Source organism: Thalia democratica, chromosome 4 (genome assembly GCF_965202585.1).
Source record: "Thalia democratica chromosome 4, ktThaDemo2.hap1.1, whole genome shotgun sequence".
In the NCBI taxonomy this organism is placed as follows: Eukaryota; Metazoa; Chordata; class Thaliacea; order Salpida; family Salpidae; genus Thalia; species Thalia democratica.
Window position 1 is genome coordinate 38,331,139 of NC_139168.1, and position 18,118 is coordinate 38,349,256.

Here is an 18,118-nt window from a genome sequence, read left to right on the forward strand (position 1 = left end):
TAAATATGAATATGAAAAATTGTAAATCTAATAATATTACTACGTTAATACAATAAACTGAATTTTAAAAATGTCCTAAATTTTATTTTAATTTATTTATATAATTGTTCTCATATTGCTAAATTTAAGAAAATTTTAAAACTTCTGCTCAAAAAGTTACATACACTTAAACATTTTTGTTTTTAGTTGTTTTCTAAAACTTTAATTTAGGCACTGTTTTTTCCTGATATTGTTTTATTACCTTTAACTGAATTTAAAGTATATTACACTGTCATACTTTTTTGGCTTTTTTAATGCTTTTAGCTAATAAATAGGTACTTTATAAATTCATTGTTAAGTTTTCAAAACTTATACTTTCAATTTTATTGATAAAGGTAAGCATTTTTTTCATTTAAAAATTTTGCTTAGATTTTAACACGTTTTGTTTTAAAATCCTTTTACTTGAAGGTAATGAACTTTATATACTTAAAATTTAAATAAAAATTATCAATAGATGAACAAATAAATCTATCAATATATTTTTGAGAATAAAAAATAGCACATAAAAGTATATCCTTAATAATTTTAAATTGTAAATAGAATTTAGAAAATTATTTCACTGACATTAAAAAACTAACAATGCTTTTTATATTTTTTATACGTACTAAGATTAGGCTATACTTATTTTAATGGTTTAGACTCAATATTTTCTTGAAGGTAGTGTAATTTTTGATAACCTAAACTTTTATCTTTTAGTTTTCTGTTATTAAAGCTCACTTGATAGTTAAGCTAGCTATAATTTATAACTTTTAATACTAATTTAATATAATTAAAACTTTATCTATAAGTTGTTGTCGACTACGTTTACTTTGTAATAACTATTGCTATTTTTTTGCCTTAAAGAGTGTCAAACCTGTTACAAAAGTTAGCAAATTTATTTAACTTGGTTTAGAAAATAATACATATATTTTATTTGTTTTAATAATGTAACATAAAAAAGTCTTGATTACCAACTTCTACAAAGAACATAATTTTTTGAAATTTATATACAGATTTAAGCAATACATTTATTAATTATAAATTTTAAAACCATACTAATGGTAAAATTGAATGTTGTATGGATCCACCAAAGTTACCCTTTCATCCATACATATCCAAACATGAAAGGAAAGAACTATCGAGAAAAAAAGTTGTTATAAATAAAAACTGCTTAAAATATAGTGTTGATACTGTCATAAAGAACTTGTTTCTTACTAATGAGAACGTGATTGCTGCTCAAAAGAAAGGTTATTATGCGAGATCACCAAGGTATGTATTTGACATTTAAATTATTGTCGTTTACAAATCAATGTTAACATTAAAAAAGTAATAATAACAAAAAAAATATTTAATGAGTTAAAAAATGCAGATTAAATTAAAATTTTTCTTTTCAAAGAGTTCTCACAAGGTAAACAATGTTTGTACTGTTAGATAAATTCAATGGTTTTTTATGTTTAACAGCAAAAACCATTGAATAAGTAAATACTTTTAAACAGGAGAGTCAAGTTTGCAAAACAACTGAGCAGCTCAGTGTTGTGGAATGTACGGTGGTGTGAAAAATTTCCTCACATTTTTGCCGCTACTTGTGGCTCTTGTGTTTTACTGTTTGATGTTTTTGATTTGAGTTCAGGGTATGTATAGAAGTAGTTTTATCTTCACCCATGTTTAGTAACTAATTAACTGTGTGTTAATTATACTGTTTGTTTAAGTTTCCTGTTAAAATTTTTTAGTGATTTATTATGTTATTTACAAGTGAAATATTAACCCAGTAAATATAAATTGGTTATGTTTTGAACTTTATTAAATGAATATAAGCAAAAGCTGTAGGGTGACTTAAAAATAGTTAAAGAGTGTAATGTTCAAAATGTTTTGTTTTTATAAACATTACAAATTTAACGAAAAGTAAAATAATTAATTATTGTAAAAACTAATTCAAGATACACTTTAAAATCTAATAAATATTCCATTCAATTTTTTTAAAAATTTTTTATATTGCAATTTGAAGGCCGCAACATTCTATTTACGCATCAGAAATGGTTCGCACAATTTGTTGGTCTAACACAAGCCGTCAGTTGGTTTCAGTGACTATAAATGGAACTGTTAAGTTGTATGATTTTCTTGATTCAAGTTCAGTTGTAGCAAGGTATTTCGGACAGTTTTTATAAAAAATTATAATACAAAAAATCTGATTTAGATACTTTGAAATATAAAGAAATTTTGTTATTAATCCAAATTAGTTAGTACTTACATAAAGTATATGATTTAAACCAGGGTTTCTCAAACTTTTTTTCAAAAGGCCCATTTAAAGAAATAGAAAAAGCTATGGCCCCCTTCAACAAAACTTCTCAAAAAAAAACTACCATTAAAAAGGCCTAAGACTTTTTTTTGCTCTTCATCAGCAACATCAGAATATCTAGTAAAATTTTCAAATTGTGGCCCTGTTTTTCCTTTACTGCTCATAGCCCCCTAAATTTTTGTAATGTCCCCTAAGGAGGCAACTTAACCCACTTTGGGAAACCCTGATTTAAACTAAACTAGTATGTACTATAATTTTCAATAGACCTGTATTTAATAATTTAAGGTTCAGTAATATTATTTTATAGTTTGCATTTATTTAAACTTGTTTAAATAATTATATAAATAATTTCGAAATAATAATTAATTTTCAATCCAGTAAAACGTAATTAGTGAAAAAAGTTAAAGAACTGTTATGTATATTTTAAATACTTTTTATTTCACGTGTTAGCATGCAGCTAGAAAAAGTTATACCAGCTCAAGTACGATATTGGAAAAATGACAATAATGTGGTGGTGATCGGTGGTGACAATTCATTCCTGTCCGCATTTGATCTTAGAACTTGTAAGGTTTTTTAATTAAAAGAATAAGTTCTTGTTGTTTTACTAAGCTTCAAACGGCGCATTAAATATAAACTTTGTTAGAAATGTATATATATATATACGTTTTATTTACATGTTTGAAAATTTTATCTGTGTACATGGATTAATAGATTGAAATATATAAAGTAATTGTTTTAAAAACCTTTAAATATATGCGGCAATGATTAAAAATATTTGATTTAAAAAAGTTATTATATAGGTCGTTTTAAACTGTTGATTTAGTTTTTTTAATGATTATCTTTTTAAATATCCTAACAAAAAATATATATATGTAGGAAGTCTTAAAGTACAAGTTAGCAAATGCAGGAGATGTTATATCAATGGATATGTATCCAAGCGACAAGATTGTTACGTCATACAACAATGTAAATGAGGCTTCATCAATTCATTCTATTGCTGTTTGGGATGCAAGAATGGCTGCTAAACTATCTGATCAAATTTATCATGTTTGTTTAAGATGTATATTTATACTAGTTATAAAATAGCTTAAGGTGTTGTGTTTAAAAAACACTATGTTTTTAGTTTAAAATAACAAGAAATTCTAAATCAGTTTTAGAACGTTATTAGTTTTTGTATATTTAAAATTTGAACTTTATTTTATTTTAAAACTTCAAAAAAATAATGATAATAGTTTAAAATAGTAATTTTTACATACATTTTTCTGGTTGGAGTTTTCGGGAATTAAATAGCTTAATTTGTATATGTTTAATAAGTCTTTAAACTTATGTGATTGTAATGTATTTGTTTTGGTATACTATAAAAATCCACCCGATCAAAATCCACCCGATTTTTATTTCTTTATTTATTTTAGAATTTTTTTGCATTTTGTTTATTATTTATTTTTCACTATCACTGTTACCCCTAACCCTTACCCTTGATCGGTAAGCGGTTCTCGAGTTTGACTGGGTGGATTTTGATCATGTCCCATTTGTTTTATATAAGACTTGAAATGTTTATTTCCGTTTTTTTGTCTTCAACATTATTTATAAAAAAAAATATCTTGTTAAGTCTGATTGAGTACAAACGATTACTTTTATAACTTAAAACAATTTATTACCTAATTTTTAAACATGTTAAAAAAACACATGATATTTTTATGTAAACAAAATATATTGTTTAATTGATATGCTTGTTCATGATTGTAATAGTAAAAAATAAAAATATTTTTTTAGTTTTCTTTACAAAGTTTAACAAAATTGTTAAAAGAAGTTTGTAAAACTTTTTAATTACTCTCTTAAAAACTGATACCAATTTTTGTACGATTTGGTAAAAGAACTCATCAAAAAGTTTTCACTCAAGCCTGATTTAATTTGAAAGTAAGCGTTAAAAGATTCATATTTTTCCTTTGAAATTTTCATAATGTTTTTGTTTTAGTCTTCCAGAATAATTACAATTGCTAGGCTGACACCTTTAAAATAAATCACAGAAATTCAAAAACCATGTTTATTTCAGTGGTTGGCAACCTTTTTTAAGTGGTGGGAAATTTTTTGCTGTACTGTATGAAAAAAACTTATGCAGGTTGCTTTAACATATATAGTTGAAGTAATCAATGAAAATACTATTTAAGTTTGAGGATGTGATAAGATAAGAAAAAAAAAGGAATTAGAAGTCACTCATTATTAATTTAAGATTTAGACTATAAGTTATTATCATATATTTTTTTATTTCTAAAAACAATGTGTACATCGCGACCTGGAATTTTTTGCTCTGTGAGCTGACCCCTGTTTTATTGTTTTAAAATCTGTGAAGCAATGCAAGTTTATAACTTTTGTTTTTTTTTAGATACCTCAAATTTTCACATTTTTAAGCTTTTATTTTACTGTTTTACGCAAAAACTGTTTATTTAAGATTTGAACTGTATTTAATATAGGAATTTTGTGCAAGACTACATGGCTAGTAGTGTGCCTTAAACATAACTTCAAATAATTTATTTGATGAGTAATAATTATATGTGTTAATTAAAAAAAGTCATTCAAAAGTAAAGGGCTTTAATGTCAATTTTTTTGAAATTTTATATCAGCTTATTTCACTAGAAGCTTTTCTATTTTTACAGGAGAGCTGGTCATGTCCATGTGTTCGGGTTCATCCGAGCGGAACGAGTTTTTTAGCACAGACTAGCGGAAATTTTATTTGCCGATTCAGCGCTAGTACTTACAAGCTTGATAAAAGTTTAAAGTACGATCAACATAAGGTTAGTGCTGTTCGTATGGATGTTTTGTCAAACTTGTTATACATTTTTCTCCTATTAATTTTTAAACCTATACTAGTTTTCTCACATTTTAATAAGGTATGTTTACCAAGTTAATTTGTTTTGTATGCTATAGCTCTACTTTTTGTAGAAACTTTTTTATTTTACAGGTGTATGACTATGGTACTCAGTTCGACATAAGTCAAGATGGTAAACATGTTTTAACCGGAAACTGCGACGGAAGCTTGCTTTGTTACGATTACTTGAGTGGCAGGTTATAGATTTTTTATGTATTTCAAGGTATTTAATACTAAAAGTTAAACAACTGGGGATATTAGTACATAATGTTAGATAATTTCTCTATGCAGATTAGTGTCTTCTGTTTCAAGAACGTTTGATTCAGCAATTTACGATGTTTGTTACAATCCTACAATTGCTGGTATGGTTGCAGCTACCGACTGGTGCGGTAATATAATGTTACTGGAGTGATTCATTACTTATTATTTTGGTAAAGTTGTTTAAATGATATTTAGTATTGACGTTCCAAATGAAGTAATACTTTTTGTAAAGAATTGTGTGGTTTGTGTTGTTATGTTGCATTTGAAATAAGTAAAACTTGCAAAAAATTAAAGTTATACAACTTTTATAAAAAAGCGAAATATTTTAATTTTATGTCGCAAATGTTTTTAAACCTTTTTTTACATTTACTGGTTTGTAAATAACTTTAAATGTTAATTCATGTGTACTTAACAAATTTTTTTTAAATCATGGATCTAAGCATTATGTTTAATAAGTTCATACATGAAAATTTTGTTTTAATTTAAGCTTATAGTGAAGTTAATAAAATTTTTTCAAAAGGTTTGGTTTAATTGTTGTTTATTCAGTTTTAAGTATATTTATTTTTTTACAATTCGATCTATCGTTTATGAATTTACACCAAACATTTTTTCAAATTTGATTATTTTTTATATAGCATAAGTTTTTGTTAAACTTTTAAAATTAGTTTTGAATAAATTATTCTGGTAAGAAAAACAACTTTTCTCATACATTAAAATATTCTATTTTAGGTTTTCAACATTTATTAAGTTTTGGATTCAATTGTTTAGCCTGTTCAGTTAAAATTTGTTTATTAATTGCTGGTTTTAATAAGTTACTGTTGGAAAAGTAAATCTTTTTATACTGCGCTTTGGCATGTACATAACCTTCTATTAGGTTAATGTTGTCATTATGGCGGATTAAAGTATTCGATTTTAGAGTATTAAGGAAAATAACTAATATATCAGCGCTTACTTGCGAGGTTGATTATTGTTGAATTTAGTTGAAAATGACTATGTTACTAACTAGGATGTTAGCATTTCAGTTGAAATTTTGGAGCCTGGTTTCAAATTTAGTTTTCAAAGCAGAGCCGTTATAAATGAAAATTAGTTTTTAAACCTAACTGTACTAAACTTATTTGTGTTTAATGCATCAATACTAGATGCATGAAGGTAAAAGAATATAGATCTATAGCATTCCCAGCTTGACAAAATCTCCAATTGTTGCAACTCTGCTAAAAAGTTCTACTAGAAACATCGTAGAGTTTGTTAAACTATTATTTTAAGTAAGTTATATGAAAACAGCTATTTAGACTTAAGAATATTAAGTACGAACTTAATAAAATTAAAACTAATTTAAATAACTTTGCATTAACAATTCTTTTCTTAATATATGGCTTAAAGCCCCTGTGAATTATTTGATAAAAAAAAAACTTAGGTATGTTTTTATGTTTAAGTTTAAATTACTTATTTTTTTACTTAACAACTTCCTGTTTAAATTCTTAGAAAAATTAATTTAAATAGAGAGCAATTAGTTGTTTTTATTACTGTAAAAAGAAAGCTACTAAAGTAGGTTATCGGATAAAATAAAAACATTTTGTTACAAGAAGGTTTTATGAAGTGATTTTATGTTTCTTTAGCATAAATTTGTTTTGTTTTACTTGTTTTAAGCTTAAATCTGTATAGAATACAAAAAGTTAGTTCTACAAGACATAAATTTTACTAAAAATAATTAGGTTAGAATATTTGTAATAATGAGAGTAGCAATGAATAAAACTTTTAGCGATGAATTAACTTTTAATTAAGATGTATTAAAAAAAAATCCTGACTTCAGTAATGAATTTTTGCTACGATTTTATTAAAAGTAGGTCGTTGAAACTTTTCAACCCGTTATTTTATTTTAAAGTTGTTATTTCCTTAACTTAGATACTAAGACAATATTTTTTGACGTTACCAAAATAAACTTATAGTAGCCAAATGTAGCATATTTTTATTCAAGTATATAATGTATAAAAGCTTCAAAAATAATAGAATTGATAAAAGTTAGCTGTTCCCGATTCTTAAGAGAAAAATGGATGAATAAAAAACTATAGAATCGGAATTACAAATATGAAAAATTAATTACTACTTTATCTATAAACTTAACACATGTAAAGTAATATATTTATGCATGTTTACTTTGTTAGTTGTAATCACACTGTAATTCAAGTTGTTAAGTTAATAAAATAGCATTAAAGGAGACTAACAAAACATTTCATTTTGAAATCTTGTCTTTGTTAGCACCGGCTATTGCCATCAATTCTAAAATGAACACATACAATAATACACCTTAAATATCTTATATGACTTTTTATTTATTGTTTCTATTTTGTAAATCTAGCCTGCTGACTAGAAAAGTAGCTTACCACGATATCAAAATCTTTGGTAAAATCTTCACAAGTAAAAGATTAAACTTAAAGTATTAGTTTATTAAAAAAAATAAACTCACTACAGTTAAAATAAAACTATAGTACTAACTTATAAAATTGTATTTAATTGAACCTCAACATTTTTAATAATTCATATTTAACTTTTTATACTTTTGTTAAAACAAAAAAGATATTTATTATTTTAATACTTATCTTAAACTTTTGTTTATGATTAAAAACTTGAACTTGTCTTGTCCAAAACATTAAATTGTTATAAAAATGTATGACTCGATAACCGAAAAGTTTTTTCGTACACCAAGTCATTTGACCAAAGTTTTTGAGCGCTTTTTTTGGTGTTAAATAAGCAATTCTTTCAAAAAATATACATAAGACTCTAATTTTCAGAAAATATATATGTCATGCTTATTTCATCAGTTGTATACTAAGCAATAAAAATAAAATTTCAAATTTAGCTTATATAGTGAAAATGTAATCAACGTAAAAGTAATAATAATAAAGCAAAGGGTAATTAACAATGCATATGTACTTCTAATTACAATGCAACTAAAAAATTAATAAAACATAGAAACAACTTATAAAACAATTTAAGAAAACAACGAAACAGTATAATCAAAATCTTTAGGTTTACACAATTTAGGTTTTTTTAACAAAATGCAAATAGCCTCAAGTTTAGTTAAGTCAGAAATGTGAAAACAATTTTTTATAATTTTAAATCTTTTTAAGTTATAATTACTTGCACAAACAAGGTTATTTACTAGGTGTTCTGCAACAGCAGATCTTTACGTAGCATTTACTACTCTAATATATTTACTTTTATTGTTACTCATCATACAAAATTCATCGATACTTTTTGGAATATGCTCCTTTATCCTTTTGCCAAATTGTTTTGAGGTCATTCCAACATAACTACTTCACAGAAGCAGTTAGAATGGTAAACTACTATACTTTTTAAACTCTTCATTTAATGATTTGTTATGTTTTGTTATTTACCCTTTGCTTTATTATAATTACTTTTACGTTGATTAAATTTTCACTATATAAGCTAGACTTGAAATTTTATTTTTATTGCTTAGTATACAACTGATAAAATAAGCATGACATATATGTTGTTCTGAAAATAAGAGTCTTATGTATATTTTTTGAAAGAATTTGTTAAAGTGTTAAAAAAGTTTAGTTTTTAAAATAAGCAAATAACACATTTTAAGTTTTTTTCTATGGGTTTTTAATCAGCTGAATAATTAAAAATTAATAAGATTCTTACATAATTAAGTAAATTCTGAATTAGATATTACTTAGATCGAAAAAAAAACATAAGTTTATTACAAACTTATAAAACCATTAATACTAAAAATTCTGAAAATTTATGATAAAAACTGACTAACCTTTAAGCTAATACTTTTAAAAACTATCAAAAAAAAAGTTGGTTGAGTTAATTTCTTTAGATTTATAAATACGAAGTTCTTAAACTATATTTTTTAAATATATTTTTAATAGTAGTTTTGAATAATAGAGCTTATTTGTTGATTGATATATAAGTTTATTTGATAAAATCATTATCATTTACATAATTTAATATTTTTTTAACAACGAAGTAAAATGTAAACTTATGTTGAAATCTTCAAAAAAATAAAAGCTTCATATCAGTTCAAAAATAAAGCTTATTTTAAGTAACGTTCTGGACATGACGTTAAACTGTTCTGGTGTGCGACTCGATAACCGAAAGTTTTTTTTTGTACACCAGGTCCTTGGACCAAACTATACAAGCGTACTTTTTTTCCTTTCAATAAACAATATGTATTAAGTAGTACGTAAGAAAAGATTCAAATTAAAAAGACACTCTAGCAAGCCTCTTTGTACTCTTTAATTAACAAAAACAAATTGCAACTTAGGTATAACACAGGTTTATGCATTTTAGTTCTAAAACTTACAAAACAGCTTACATAAAATTTTACGAACGTTGTTCAATGGATGGAAACTATTTATATTTTTCTCTCTAATAGATTGTGAAGTAGCAAAGTTACTTACTTTGTTTTAAGCTTTAAAAGTAAAAATGTCAACTACTGTGACCGTGTCACAACAACCAGCTGAAGTTGTCAAGCAACCAACCGTGATAACCCAGCAACCTGCTGTAGTTACCCAACAACCAACTGTTATTGCCCAGCAACCAGCTGTTATGATGCAGCAACCAGCTGTTATGATGCAACAACCAACGACTACAATTCAATTCAGCACTTCATTTCATAACTTACCTCACCACAATAAAGATTGGAGTAGTGTAATGTTTGACTGCTGTGAAGATTTTCACAGTTGTCAGTTTTTATAAATCACCATAACTAGTCTTAATGATGTTTAAGCCGTCATTAATAAAAATTTTTTAAGTTGGGTACCTTTTTATCAAAAAAATTTACTTAAGTAAAAAATGTTTCAGGTTATAAAACTTTTTGAATGATACAACATCAACAAAAAGTTATCAAACCTATATTTATCCAGTTATCTTAAGACGTTATATTTACTAATAGAGACTCATAGCACTATTTTGCATTTTAGGTGGAAATATTTATTTAATTAAATTTTTGCTTTAATTCTTCTTTAAAAAAGTACTTATCAAAAAATAATTATTTTAATGAGAAATAAAGAAACATATGATAAGTTAATGTGAACTAATTTTTACTAAAAAATTGAAGTAGATAAAATCTCTAAACCTCCATAAATAAAACAACAAGATTTTAAATTTCTAACGAGTAATTATGAAATTTATTTTTGCGTTTGTCTTGTTTTTATAATATTTTAAAAAAGCTTATAGATCATATTTCAAATAAGAAACTTCAGTAGTTTTAACTAGCACTTAAACACTTTAGCCTGAATTATCCAGTTGTAATTCTGCTTGTATTGCTGTAAAACTTAGTTTTTTAACGCATTTCCGGACTTACTAGTCTAAATAAAACAGTTACAAAAACATCACAAGTGAAAACCTTGTTCATTTATAGCAAAAAAAATTTGACAAGCTACCCATATTTTTTAAATATTCTCTGTCTATATTACACTGTTTTTGATATGAAAACCATGTTTTACAGGTGCTTGTGTTCTCTGCTGCTTCTGTTGCTTCAGGTGCTGTTTGGCGCAACGTATGGGCGAAAGTTGTTGTTTGGGTCTCACAGGATGTGGAACGATTGCTGTAAGGAGTGTATTGAGAAGTAGACACGGCATTCATGTATATTATATTTTTGATATTTTAGTTTTGGTACTAATTTATAATTAAAACTGTACTTAATTAGTATAAACTTGTTTGATATAACAGTTTGGTTATAAAACTAGGAGTTTGTAATTGTAAGTAAAAGTTATACGAAACTTTTCTTATGTTTTTAATAGCTTATATACCTTATATTAAAAGAGTATTCGAAATAAAAAATAAAAAAACTTAGTAAACAGGATTTTTTATTAATTTTATGACTTTTAATAAGGTTAGATTATAAAGTTTATTAAGTTAAGGTTAAGTTAAATTATTTAAAAGTTTTATGCTAAATTTAAAGAGCGAATGTTTTTCTAGGGCTCTATATGTGGAGACTGCTGTGCAACATGTTGGTGTGAGCCTTTTGTTTTATGCCAAATGTCCAGGGAAATGGATTTGTACGGATACCCTAAAGGATGCTGATATTTTTGGTGGTCGGAACATTAGAAATGCTTTTATCTGGTTTAATTTTAAATTTAAGCAAATTATCATCTAATTTAGTCTATCTGCTTATTAAAGATAAGAAAATTGCACAATAGCATTACAACAAACGAATTTATACTAGTTGTATAGATTTGTAATATTTAAAGACATAATGTTTCATACTAATATAACATTTCTTCGGTTACATGACTATTCAAATTCGGACAACTCAAATTCGGACAATTCAAATTCTTAAAAAAATATTAAAAGGACTATATCTCAATAAGTCATATAAATTTGAAAAAAAATAAAAAATACATATGTAGATCTTAATAATATCTGAAGCCACTTTTTTTCTTTTTTTCAAAATTTAAAATACTTTTCAAGATATTTTAAAATTACTAAAAATAACTAAGTTTTTTACTTTATATAAACCATATCTCAAAAAATATTAAATGTTTTGCAAAAAGAAAAAAATGGCCTGTAATATTAATATGATTTACATATGCATTTTTTATTTAAGTCAAATACACATTACTTTTTTATTTTTAGTTGTTTTAATCTTTTATTAAGAATTTGAATTGTCGGAATTTGAATTGTCCGAATTTGAATAGTCGTGCACCCCATTTCTTCCTCTCTTCTCTTCTGAAACGAATTCTTTAAATTTGCAATTATTAAGCACTTAACTAGTTAAATGTAGTAAAGTTAATTATACATAATGCAAAATGTGAATAATATATATAACATATTATTTTGCTGAGCACAATTTAAGGAACATCGTTGCATTCTGTAAGTTACAAATTTTTAGAAATAGAAAAACTTGATATATATTGGAATTTTTTTTTTTAAATACTTTTCAGATTACGTACAACTGGTAGTTTTAAAGTTCAGACAAACGTCGGTAGTAAGTTGAGTTATTTACCTATAAAAAAACAGTTATTTATTACTTCTGACGGAGTTTGCTTGTTTAGATGTTTAGAGTTAAAGTCCTATTACTTGATATTAAACAAAGTTTTAATTTTTTTAAAAATATTTTATCTTTAATTTGTAAATTTATCTATAATTTCATCGGACATTTTTCTAACATTGATGCACAAAATCTACTTCGTTTAGTTTCTTTATGTTAAATCGAATATACAAACTTTTTCACAACTCATCTTGAACAAAAAAAATAAAACTCATCAAAAGTTCACATCTTGGTATTAATTTATTATGCTTATTAGTTTCTGGACTACTAAAATTATATAATAACTTAACACATCTGTTTTTATTTTGTTTTTATAAGAAATCTATTATTCTTAAAAAAATCTATCTTTACTGCATGTAGGCTAAAAGTTTTTATTCAATTTATCAATGTTATAAAATAGTTTAGGAAATACTTTAACTAAGAGACAAAAATAGTTTATTTTTAATGTTACTGCTTTTTTTAAAATACTTTTTTAAATGAGAAACGGTATTTACAGCAAAATACTAAAAAACAGTTAGTGTCTTAAATAAAAATAAAATAGAAGTTTTCAAGAAACGTATAAAAAAATAAAGGAACAAAAAATAAAAGCCTAAATAGCTAAAGTCAGATTATAAAAAAATACTGAAAAAGTAGTTTAATTACAACTACTGTCTTGTTAATTGCCTGTATACTCTTGGTTTTAATTTGCGTGAGTTTATAACTTTACCCAAGCTATCAATAAACATTTAGTATAAGAGTTTAATATTTTTAAAGATTTCTAACATTTGCTAACTTTTTTCTTTTATATTTTATTTCTTTATTATATAAGTAAAGTTTTAGATTGAAACTGTAATATACACAAAACATTTCAACATCTACTACATTTACAACACCATAAATTATTTAGTTATATCTAAAACACAACTGCTATTTATAACTTAGTTATTAAAAGATTTAAATGTTTAGTCAAGATTACTGTAAAAAAAATATTTGATAAAATTGCAGTCTTTAATTGAGTAAGTGATTAAAAAATATACTTGGCTAGCATTGACAGTATAACTTAACCTTATAAATAGTAAAACGAAGTACTAATAAATAAAATAGTTACAGTTTATGTAAAATACAAAAAAAAAAGATCAGATAAAAATTTAATGTTATACACGTATATTTTTTACTTTGATTGATTTTTACATTTTTTATAATATAATTGTACTTCTAAAAGTCCATATTTGATTTTTTTTTCAAGTAAGTTCTGAATGATTAATTAGAGAACTTAGAAGATTTTTTGTAGTTTTTTAAAGGTAGAATTTGAATACTTTAAAAAGCAAAGATAAAGTTAAAACTTATAAAATGTAAATGTTTGATAAAGATAAGAACTAAGTTTAGATTTGAACATCTTTGAAATGGTTCAAATAACAGTTCAAATAATTTAACTGTTTTCTAAAATAAGGATAATTGTTTTTTCGCTTAAGTTATAACTGTTCATAAAAAATTTACAAGTTAAATTTCCAATAAGTAATAGTTCAAAAAAAAAAACACCGTTTTAAACAATAACTAAATCGGTTTAGTAAACTGAAAAAGGTTTTATTTATTATAAACAATGTTGTTGAATACGATAGCTTGTGAGTTTTCAAATAAAAAAAATTCTTGAACATATTAAGTATCAAAAAAAAGTTTTTATATTTTAAAACAAAATACAAACATAATATTAGTATAACAAACTTAATAAAGAAAATATTGCAAAATAGTTTATACACATATATAGCTATTTTATCAGTTTAACTTAATTTTCCGGTGTGAAAATGTTAATGAATTAGTTAAACTTAATATTGTCTTTTGAAATAAATATTTTGCATATAAGCTATACTTTTTGAACTTTAAACTAGACTCACTTCAAATGTAATAGTACAATGTCTATAAAATTTTGTTCACTATACAAACAAATGTTTGTTTACTTATTAACTAAACGACTGATTTATAATTAAAAATAAGTTTATCTCACTTACATAAATTTGTATATTACTAAAATCAGTATTTTTTTTAAACTTAAAGACTTTTAAATATTTTTACATAATTTTACAGATATTTTATACACTCTATCATAAAGGTTGTAACATTGTTGCATACCTTTTTTAAAGCTTTGATATTTTATGTTTAGTTTTACAACGAATATTTTTAAATATGCACTCAATAGTCGCTAAGAGGAGTTAGAATTATTGTTGTATTTTTATTACAGATTGTGAATGTAACTGTTTTGAACTTTCTGCAAAATAAATCTTACTAGTTACAACTGTATTTATTTATTTTGTTAGGTTAGATGCCAGGTAAATAGTAAATATGAAATTTTTCAATAAAGTCAAAAAAAAATCTAAATTTACTTAAAACTTTTAGAGTAATAAAATTATGTTGTGTTATCAGAAATAATAAATAGAGCTCCTTTTATTTTATATTTATTAAGAAATTTATATTTTGATACATACTTGTGTTTTATTGATTACATTTAAAAAATTCTTTTTGAAACAGCTTTGCAATAGAATGTAGATTAACTTTCTAAAATAAATACCTACTAAACATAAAAACGTTTAAAATAAGTTTAATTAATGTCGCTTTTTAGCAAAAAAAGTACGACTTTCCTTAAACTTGTTTTGAAAAGTTCATGTGACAAAATATAGCGTTTATTACAGTTTTTATATTTGTTTTGCATACTTCGCAGTGTAAAGTCAGTGTCTTTTGAAAATTCTTACAACTTCAACCAAACTGTTAGTGTGCATAAATTACATTAAATAATGTGCATAAATAAAATTAAATAAAAGTTACAGTGGTATACAGAAATAAAGAACTGTAGAAAATTCTAAGTGTTTTTTTTGTCTTATCAAGTTTACTTCAAAAAAAAAAGAATATATTTACTTAAGATTACAACTGAAAGTTCTCATAAATTTAGTTTGTTTACTTAATATGCGTAACATTCTTGAATAAGCTTTATACTATCGATTTTCTTATTAAATTATTTAATTTATTTATTTAATAGTTTATTTAATTAAATCTTAAGATTAAATCTAAGGCATTTAAAATGAGCTTTGGACGTTTTGATACTCCATATGAAAATGATGAAACCAAAGAATTAAATGTAGGTTGTGTGCAAATAATTTCAATGGACGAAACAACAAAAATGTTTAAGTTTCACCAACAAGCTTTCAGAAAAGTTTTGATAGACAACAATGCTTCGAACCTTCACGTAGCCGTGTTATCAGTTGCTGGCGTTTACTCAACTGGAAAATCTTTTCTTTTGAACCTTTTCATTCGCTACTTCCTAGCCGAAGACAAGCGCAATTGGTTCGAGGGTCAAAACAATAAGCTCAACTTGAGCGGCTTCAAATTTTCAAGCGGCTGTCGAAGGGAAACTACTGGAATTTACATTTGTGACAAGATATTCATATCTAAAACCAAAGATGGAGACGATGTTGCCGTTGTGTTGATGGATACACAAGGAATATTCGACAATTCCACGGAAAACAACGAAAACATTACCATATTTGCTTTGAGTCTTCTGTTGAGCAGCATGCAAATTTACAACCTGGATAAAAAGCTGAGTTTCGCCGAGCTGCAGCACTTGAACTTGTTCACTGAGTACGCTTCCCTGGCGGTTGAAGACTACGATTGCAAGCCTTTTCAGAGCATGTGCATACTCATTCGCAATTGGGATTGTGAAGAAGATTATAAGTATGGAAATGAAGGAGGTAAAAAATATTTAAATGAAGAGTGGCTCAAGTCGAACAACACAGAAGCTTTTATACAACTAAACGAACATTTCAACAAATGTTTCCAGGAACTAGAATGTTTCTTACTGCCAGAACCTGGCAAGGAAATAAAGAAAGCAAGCAGTGTTTCAACTAAAGATATCTTAGTTAAAAACATTGACCCAGACTTTAAAAATTATACAAATTTGTTTGTTCGATGGTTTCTTTCTAATATAGCAGTGAAAGAATTTGGTGGGATCAAATACACCTGTAATCAATTAATGAAGCATATTGTTGATTTCATTGAAATTTACAACGGAAAAGAGCTGCCTAAAATTGACTGCCAAGCAGAAGCTTTGAAAAACAGTTACTTTAGACTGATAGCAGATCAGTTAAAGGATGATTACGCAAAAGAAATTGAACGTCGATGCCGTACTGAAGTGACTGAAATAAATGAACTTAACAACTTGTCTTGGCAAATCATAAAATCATTGACAGAAAACAAGTTGAAGAGCTCCATGGAACGTAAAAAGTTTGTAGAATTTTTTAATGATGAGTTAAAAGAATGTAACAACACTTTGAAGAATAGGCTTAAAGAAGATCTAGAGGTAAAATTCAGCTTTGAGGAAAATCTCATGGCTACTTTCAAAGCTGAAAAAAGCAAATTTAAAACAAAATTTGATTATGTGTTTAAAGAAAAATGCAAGTCTTGTGTAGAAACCAACGAACAGTTGAAAGAAGTTTACAAAAAGATTAAAAACAAAACACTTTACGAGTTTAAAGAGGCTTTAAAGAACTATACTTATCCACAATACAAATTTAAATTTAAAATTAAACCAAAAGAAAAACAAAGTTTTGTGGAAAAATTTGAAAAAATGTTGTTAAAAGACTTCGATGAATCATACATATCTTTAGAGGTTCTTTTTGAAAATCAGTATGAAAACTTCCGTGACAACTTAGAAAATAATGAATGCTTTTTAAATGAAAAAGAGTGTGTTGCCCTAAGTGAATATAAAAAATTAGTTGCAGACAAAAAAAACTTAGTATCTACCGAAAAAGAATTAGAACGTCTTTATTTAGAATCAAAGAATGAAAGCATAAGTCTGTTTAAAAGAAAGCTCTCAAAGTTGAAGTATCCAAAGTTTTCGTTCAACTTTAACTTGAAAAAAAAAACTGATCAACTTCAGAAAATTACTGAAGCAAACCTATCAGAACGTTTGAAAGTTTTTAAAACTACTTTAATTAGTGAATTTTTTAAAGAAAAAGGTAAATGTGACCAGATAAAAAGAAACAACATACACAGTTACACTGAGTCAGCGCAAAAAATAAAAGCTGTTCATAATGAAGAAATTGATTGCTTTGTTGAGGAAAATAATTTAGAATGGTACAAAAAGTTAATCAGACCTCTTGATGTGACTGGCATAATAGAAGGTACAATTGTTGCAAATACAAAGTCAATTGAAGTTGTTTGCGATAACAAACGGGAAATTTTATTATCTAAATTTGACCAGGAAAACGCAGCCGATAACTCAAACAGACACTCATTTGAGTTTGGTTACTACTGTGTATCTGTTGAAGAGGAAATAGAGTTTAAAGAATCTAAAAGGAGAGAACTTTCAAAAGGAGCCAAGCAAAGGAAAAATGAAGTTATCAAAGATTATAAAAATAGGCAACGAATGTGTATTATCCAATAAATAAAAAGGTAGTTGTAAAAGTTTTTCCGTTTTAACTTTATCTAAATATACGTAAAAGTTTAAGAACAATATTTTATTTCAATAAATTAGTTTTACTTTTAAACTTAACAGTTATACAAATCTTTTTATAATTTTTTTAGAGACTTTTTCATTAAAAGTCTCTTTTGTTAGATATTCAAGTAAATTCTCGTAAAAAACATTAAAAAATTTTTTTGTTTAGGAATTTATCATTTTTTAATTCGT

General features: G+C 25.4%; 1 protein-coding gene across 1 annotated transcript; it reads left to right on the top strand.

Annotated features, from left to right (window-relative positions):
* The first annotated feature begins 1,037 nt into the window (after positions 1 to 1,037).
* On the top strand, positions 1,038 to 5,875 carry LOC145834707 (WD repeat-containing protein 25-like). The gene is made up of 8 exons (XM_082942204.1): positions 1,038 to 1,287; positions 1,515 to 1,649; positions 2,024 to 2,161; positions 2,765 to 2,882; positions 3,191 to 3,361; positions 4,969 to 5,106; positions 5,274 to 5,377; positions 5,472 to 5,875. The coding sequence occupies exons 1-8, from the start codon at positions 1,097 to 1,099 to the stop codon at positions 5,590 to 5,592; spliced, it is 1,116 nt and encodes a 371-aa protein (XP_082798330.1). The 5' UTR covers positions 1,038 to 1,096; the 3' UTR covers positions 5,593 to 5,875.
* The last annotated feature ends 12,243 nt before the right edge of the window (positions 5,876 to 18,118 follow it).

Excerpts from the sequence above, each read along its gene's own strand:
- LOC145834707 (XM_082942204.1), top strand. The coding sequence starts at position 1,097 with ATGGATCCACCAAAGTTACCCTTTCATCCATACATATCCAAACATGAA. Across the intron at positions 2,162-2,764 it reads TCAAGTTCAGTTGTAGCAAG|CATGCAGCTAGAAAAAGTTA; the intron begins GTATTTCGGACA and ends TTCACGTGTTAG. Across the intron at positions 3,362-4,968 it reads TATCTGATCAAATTTATCAT|GAGAGCTGGTCATGTCCATG; the intron begins GTTTGTTTAAGA and ends CTATTTTTACAG.